Genomic DNA, 7,751 nt, shown 5'->3' with positions numbered 1-7,751 from the left:
ATTCAGGTAGTCACTTCCCAGAACGGACTTCCCATCAGGCCAGCTGTCCCCTTCTCTCCCTCCCACTGAATTCACATCTGGAATCTAACAGCCATGTGCTGCACAATGATGTTTTGGTCAATGATGGACTGCATACCTAACATCAGTCTCAAAAGACTAATGACTGCCTGGCTTTCCAGGTTTGTGAAGTATGCCCCATGATATCCACACAATGACAGAACTACTTACTAGTGTGCATCTCAGAAGATATTCCAGTCAGGGAATAATAGCAAGTGGTACATGACAAGAGCTGACCAACACTTTCTGCTTAAACTTGCCAAAACACAAAACAGGGCAGAGGCCATAGTGGCAATGCCAGCTGTCTACAGATGCCATGAATCACTCAGTTTAAGCCCAGAGCTCCTGGGAGGCCCACAGACATAAAGAGTAACCCATCTTCTTGCTTCAGCTCAAGAATCATCTCAACCTGGTCTCCTAGGTCTCTAGCACTAGTCTGTCCTTTCCAGGCTCCATTCACATTCCAATGTTCTCCAGGTTGATATAAGACCCAGCACTTGCTTGACCTCAGTTAGTTCATGAATTTCTTTTGGATTTTTAAAAACCTAAACAAAGATAAACAAGAGCTTGAGTTTGCTTTCTAGCAGTTTCATCAGAGCAGCCTTGAGATCAAATGTCACCATTCTTTCTGTCCTACCTGGGGATTGCCTCCTTTCCCTAGACAGTGAAGACTTAAAATGCTTTCTTCATTCAGTGATTTGTTACATACTTGCAGATACCAGGAACAACCCTGGAAAAGGAAGGAACTAAAAAGCAAAGATGCAGAATTGGGAAATGGCTCTTAACCCCAAATCAATTCTTAGCAGGTTTCCAGGGTCACCAGCCCACCTACCAAGACAGACAACAGGGAACATAACAGTCACCAACACCTTTGTCTCTAACAGGAAGCTGCCTCCCACAGTGGGGCAGGCAGCCAGGACACAGGAGCGGCTAACATTTACCATGCACATTTAGGCTATTTATTACCAGGAAGCAGCACATTGGATATTCTGTCCCTTAAAGCAGTTTCAGACCATGATAAAAGTACACTGAGACATTAAATATAAATTTTAAAAATAAAGAATATATTTAAATGATAAGTTCAATGAACATAAGGTATATAAACTGCTGCCAAATAATTTAAACACTTCCCACAAAAACTTATTATTTCCCCTGATTAAATATACACATTTCATTTTCCTCTAAGGGCAAAAGGAAAAAAAAAAAAACACTGTAATACCCAACTCAGAGTGTATCCTGAGATAATTAAACAGGAAATTAGAAGAAAATCAATATGGTAAAAAAAATAGTTTGATCAATAAATTCTTCCCAAAAAGTTTACAGTTAAGTGTGGTGCTAGCTAGCTTTTCTTTTATTCACTAGTGGTCACTTCAGTCCTAAAGACAGCTCAAGTAGAGGTAGATGCTATTAAATAGTATCTCTTACTCTCCCAAATGGCTGTCAGTCTTCCAGTTTTGTTGCTTGGCCTGCTACCACCACTTCTCAAAGCAAATGTGTTCTTTGGGAACATGGTTGTTTTCTAGTTGCTTGGAGAAAAAGTCTGTCATTGGAGGTGGGCCACAAATATAGAACAAAGTCTCTTCTGAAATATGATCTCTTATCTCCTTCTCTGTTATTCTTCCTTCTACCAAAAAATAAGAATAAACCCCAATAAGCCAGACATGTTTGTATCTTGAAATACAAGGACAGAATAAATAAGCACAGTGTTTATTTGTAGTAATTTCAGCTCAGTGACTCTCCAGGCTTCCTAAACCTATCACAAGCAAACAGCAGTCTTTAGAGAGGACCAGCTCGCTTACTCGTCTTCAGTCGAGATGCAAAACTACACACCAAAGTAAATAAACTGTTTTACAAAAGTCCTTCCAAACAGGAAACCATGAGTAAGCTGAATGACCATTAATGGCAAATGGAACCCATGCAGCCAGGGCTGAGTATAATTTTTTGGATGCACACTATGGTGATGATGTAAAGGCCTACTAAATAGAAAGAACATTCTTTCAATATGGCAGTAGGAAATCTGCATATAATAAGTAAATCCAACTAATATAGTTCTTCATTGTTTCATGATGAATCATCTCTCAATTCCCCTGGCTGTTCCCTGGCAACTTCTAACACTAAAGTAAATGGTGTGCCCATCATATGTAAGTGCAAAGATAGTCAAAACATCTTTAGGGACTCACCCGTGATGTATGGCTTAAGGTCCGCACTGATTTGTGTAGTCTGTTTCGTAACATGCAAACTGCACGCAATCTTCTCAGGAAATTCATTTACTAAATCAAGGATATTTTTCTGGAATGTCAAACATAGTTGGTCACACTACAATTCTAGAAAATCAAAACAGATGTGCAAAACCATTGACGCTGAAGCTCAACTCCCATTCTGCACACGTCTGCTGCTGTTTTCTCTACTTCAGGAGATGGGGTTTGCAGCCTGGCAGGCCAGAGATTCAGAGCTGGAATCTGAATATGCTAACAAGCACATTACTAACTCTCAGGGAGTGTTTTCTTTTCCTTTTTCTTAAGCATTGGCAAATTAACAGCAGTTTCACTGACCACAGTTGTCTTTTAACTGTTTCTGTTCTTTTGTTCATTCATGCAGCTGCAAGGCAGTCCTGAGTGAAAGCCTTCTCCACTGGATGTACTTTTAGTTTCAACAGATGCAACCCATAAGGGCTCTCCTTAACCAGCTGAGTCAATTATCCAGGTCTCACCTGTGTGGGACACTCAAGCCCTCTAACTAGTCTCACAACTCTCTCTCCCTGGAACCTGGGGTTTTGGTGTCATTTCTATTCACTCATTCCACTAAGCACAGATCCCATCCCACCAGTACACACCCTATCCTGCCACTTACCTGGGAGCCCTCAACATTACTAGTTGTGACTGTCCTGGATGAGACATGATGGTCAATTCTCATTTGAACATAAATCCTACCAAGCTTTTTGTTAAAACCTTTGCAAAGAAATCAGACCCAACAGAAAAAAGACTTGTGGGCAACACCATTAAACAAGTCTACTTACAGCAAACTGAAAAACATATGCTACCCCCTTTCTTTGTTTCTTTTGTGGCTTTTTTTTTTTTGGTGGTGGTACTAGGCTTTGAAATCTGAGCTTTGTGCTTTCTTTCTTTTCTTTCTTCCTTTCTCTTTCTTTCTTTTCTTTCTTTCTCCCTTCCTTCCTTCCTTTTCTTTCTTTCTTTCTGTCTGCCTTTCTTTCTCTTTTTTCTTTCTTTCTCTTTCTTTTTTTTCTTGTGTTGTTGTTTAGTCGTGGGGCCTGAACTCTGGGCCTGGGTGCTTGTAGCCATCTACCACAGCGCCACCTCTGGCTTTTTCTGCTTATGTGGTGCTGAGGAATAGAATCCAGGGCCTCATACATGCAAGGCAAGCACTCTACCACCAAGCCAGCTTCCCAGCCCCAGCTTTGTGCTTTCTAAGTAGTCTCTCTAATGCTAAGCCACATTTCCAGCCTTATATTTGCTAGTTACTTCTGAGATAAGATCTCAATTCCTGTGCCTAGTGCATGATCTGCCCACGTTAGACTTCCCATGGGAATGGAGGTACGTACAACCTTGCCCAACTTTTCCATTGAGATACTAAGTCTTAGACTATTCTGCCTAGGTTGGCTTAGAACTCCAATCTTCCCAGTCTTAGCTTCCTCACATAGCTTAGGACAACAAATCTATGTCACCATGCCCAGCTATGGGTTGAATGGAGTTTTGCATGCTTTTCTAATGTCAAACTCGAATCCTCCTATTCTCAGCCTCCAACTCGATTATGCATGTGAGCGACCCTTCACCTGGTTCCCTCTTACCTTAAAAAGAAGTTCGCTGGTATTTTTTGCACTGTAGAACAGTTTGACTGTTCCTATCTCATAGCCACATCCTTTGTTTGCCCATTCTCGATGGAGGTCTGCTGCGTGTCTCAGGATGGAAAGCAAAGGGTTAATTCCAACCCCTCCTGCAATCAACACGAGGTTCCTAGGGGCATCTTCCGGTTGAGGGTCAAAAAAGAAATCTCCACCCACTCTCACCTCCACTTCAGAGTCAAGTGTACACTAAGGCAGGAAAGAAAAGGTTTTTTTAGTCCTTTGAAGCACAGTCTTTAAACCAAATGGTCTATCTTAATAAAACCAACTAATCTACTTTCTGCAATTTCATTAGAATCCAGCACTATTTTTCTAACTAGCTCTCAACATTTGCCACCCCACCTTTGTGTAACTGCTCCAGAACTGGAAGGAAAAAAAAAAGAGAGACTTGCTTCAGTGATTTTTGTTGTTTGTTAGCTTCTCAGGTGATAAACTGAGCTGACAAAAGTAGCAGTGGTCAGGCAGGGAGCAGCCCCAGAGTGCAGGTCCTCTTCATCTGAGTAGGCTCTTGTGTTCTGATCAAGGCTGAGGAGGCAGGACGGGGACAGCATTATGCATGGACTGCTCTGGACTCAGTATGAAGACTCCTGGTACAGCCAGATAAGCACCAGGAGCTTCACAGGGCAGTCTCACGCCTACCCAGCACCTATTTGATGAGGTCACTTACCCCCAAATACCACCAGAGTTCATACATTGGTTCTCATTGGGCAATACTGCCCCTGTTGGAGGTTTTAGAAATGCATGGAGATATTTTTTGTTGTCACGGATTTGGGGATTCCATTCGGCCTTTTGGGGACTGTCTAGGACATGTGCTAGACATCCTACAAAATTAGTGGTGTCCTGCAGTTTGCTCCTATTAAGTTGAAGGCTAAATCTTCAGGAATTTTGAGCCAGTACTACTGGCTGTTTGAAATCAGCTCCAGTGGGAGTATTTCTAGCACAGAAGTCAGTCAATAATGCAATAAGGACTTACAGTTCAAGGAGCTGGTTTCCCAACACACCATTACCCACAACATACAGGACCATTCATTCATGACGACAACTCCTGAAAGGTCCACAGACCATTCATATAGGTGAAAGATGGCTTGTAACGATCTAAGACTAAAGCCAAACTGTATCAGGCACCTCATCACTGTGATAATACCTGAGACAACTTAAAAGAAGCACAGATTTGACTCCCAGTTTCAGAGGTTTCAGTCCAGAGCTGGCCATTTCCATGGTCTCTGAGATGAAGAAAAGCATCAGCTAGTATAGTGGGGGAGGGAAGAAGAAAGGGTAGGGCACATAGACAGATGGACAGACAGAAAGCCTGCACTAGCTGGCTGTCTTTTTCTCTGGGCCCCACCCCAAGGGATGGTGCAGTGTATATTCAAGGAGTGGGTCTTCTCTATACACTAGTCCTCTCTGGAAATGTATATTCACATTCAGACATACTCAGAGGTGTGCTATACTAATCTCCCAAGCACTTCACATTCTTATCAAGTTGACAAGATTAACTATCTCATTATCGCATTTTACAAATGAACTCAAAACCTTTTTTTATATAGATTTAGTTTGGGTGACTTTTCCAAAATGCAACCACTGCACAGAGTGTATTCAGTTGTGTTTATAACTTTATCAAGTATGTTCACTTTCCTTGAAAACTACATCCCTGCTGATATGTGTTTCCTTCTGTCACCAATACAACATACCTATATTACCTACATTTGGAAGTGCACTCATGGTGAGTCTATGTTTAGGAACACCATCTGATTATTCTACTCTACCCTCTAGTTTAAATATGACCAAGCATTTATATGTTGAAATATTCTTTGGTTATGTCTGGGTCACTTTCCTCCTTTTGTATTACAATTAGAGAACTATTTTTTATTAATTTATGTGTTTATTTCCTTAACTATGAATTTCACTTCAGGACAGGGGGAATTGGACTTTGGAGAAAAACACACTGACCCAGGAGTCAACGACTGAATTTTAATTACAATCCCAAGAAAATCTAGTCTTGTAACTTCTCTGGACATCTGCTGTTGTACCTGGAAAGGGGCAACAAGACCCACTCTGCGCACCTCAGAGTTGTTGTGGGCATCAAATTACAATGACACATCATGGGGGAGGGGAGGGGTCCTTGCTGGATAAAGCTTTGTAGGAGACAGTAGCCATAAAGGAAGAAATGTATGGGGTATGCCTGCTTCCTTCTTCCCTGATATTAAATAACAGAACTCAGGAATATGAAAATGTCTCTAGGTTTGTACCATTTACACATTCCTGGCATAAATCAACTAAATGAACACTCTCCTTAGACATTATAATAACATATCACCCACTCCTTGAGGAGGAAACCCTTGGCATTCAATGCTTCGGCACTTCACATGCCAGGTGAGCAGAAAACACAATTTAAAAATGAGCTAAACTTAAGAGAAAAATCTAAAGGAAAACGAAAATTACTTGAATTCACAAAATAGGTCCTTTTTAGTAAAAACCATTGAATGAATGGAAATCCTTTCTCTGGGGAAAAAAATCTCTGAGCTTAACTGTTTTAAATATGTAGGAGATTGTTACATGAATGATAGTAAGTAGGTTTTCATTTTGACAAAAGAAATTAGCAGCAAGGGAGCATTTGGATTAAAATAGCTAGAATCTAGGAATGACTGCACTGGCTACCAAAGTGCTTTAAAATGTTCCTCCCTTTCAAGTCCTGAAAATAGAATTCAACATACAAGAGACTTTGCCTAATGATGATGATTTCATCTCCTGTGTCCCCTCACTATCCCCCTTTCTTGCCTATATGCATCAAATATCATTCTTTATTCCTAAGAACCTGAGAGCCAAAAAAAAGTGAGAAATGAAAAAGAAATAATTTTCTCCAGTGGCCACCTCTAGTGTGCTTAGTAATGACAACAAAGAAATCTATTAGCTTACTGTTTTTAGAAAGTCAAGAACATTCAACCCTAAAGCTGACAAGAGAGTATGCCCAGGAAAAGATAATACCCCAGAAACCCATTTCTCCTTCGTGACAAAACCATCTGCAGTAGATCTATCTTCTAATTTGCTAGGATCTGGAAAGAATCAAAAGCTACCTTTGTCTTTGTTGATCAATAAAATTTACCAGGGCAGCAGGAACACAAGAAGCAAAGCACTGCACGGTACAGTAAGTAAGTAAAAGGACATTACCTTCAATCACATAGCACTGTATTAAATTTGAGTATAGATTTTCTACTTGTGAAATAAACCACCTTTCCACAGCCACTGGAGCTAAACACGCAATAGCTGTCTAGAACCCCTTACCCTGCCAAGAGCTTGAGCCAAAGCCGATAAAATAAAGGAAGACGTTTATGGCACTTTATCCCATGTCCCAACAGAGCAGCCTGCTGCCATCCAGACACTCACGTGCCTCCATTGTCCACTCTAATAGCTCAATAAGGCAAATCCTCAGGAGAAAAATAGCCACCTAAAAATGGTTCCAAGAAAAACCCGACTTCATAAAGACTGTTTGCAACTCCCACTGGGCAGACAAGAGCGGGCACCACAATTAGGATGTGCACTCAGGCAGTGCCACTTGGAGATTTCCACAGCTTTTAAGAATACGTTCCTTCATTGAAATGCCAATGAGGCATGAAACCAAGCAGGGAGCGGTGGACCAGGACCAGGTCATGTGGGAGGCTGAGGACAATTGAAGGGAGGAGGAAGTTCTTGGCATTAGGAAACCAGGATGGCTATGCTCACTTTAAACCAATGAGGGGCACGTGAACATCTTCTTGGCTACACCCCAGCAGCCCATTTTAGCTTGAGAGAGCAGCTTAGCAACAGCACCAGGTTGAACCTCTACAGAGAATTTAGA

General features: G+C 41.3%; 1 protein-coding gene across 1 annotated transcript in view; it reads right to left on the bottom strand.

The window, feature by feature from the left end:
- Positions 1-1,100: 1,100 nt before the first annotated feature.
- The window catches only part of Oxnad1 (oxidoreductase NAD binding domain containing 1), a 40,682-nt gene continuing 34,031 nt past the window's right edge, over positions 1,101-7,751 (bottom strand). Inside the window, exons 7-9 of the mRNA XM_070018645.1 lie at positions 3,863-4,105; positions 2,238-2,346; positions 1,101-1,681 (exon numbers count right to left, since the gene is read on the bottom strand). Of these exons, the coding sequence (XP_069874746.1) occupies positions 1,527-1,681; positions 2,238-2,346; positions 3,863-4,105 (507 nt within the window). The 3' untranslated portion in view covers positions 1,101-1,526. The remainder of the gene's footprint in view (positions 1,682-2,237; positions 2,347-3,862; positions 4,106-7,751) is intronic.

Source organism: Dipodomys merriami, unplaced genomic scaffold (genome assembly GCF_024711535.1).
Source record: "Dipodomys merriami isolate MVZ:Mamm:240054 unplaced genomic scaffold, mDipMer1.0.p SCAF_13, whole genome shotgun sequence".
NCBI classification, from domain to species: Eukaryota; Metazoa; Chordata; class Mammalia; order Rodentia; family Heteromyidae; genus Dipodomys; species Dipodomys merriami.
Note: the sequence above shows the minus strand (reverse complement) of the source record. Positions and strands in the feature narration are given on the sequence as shown.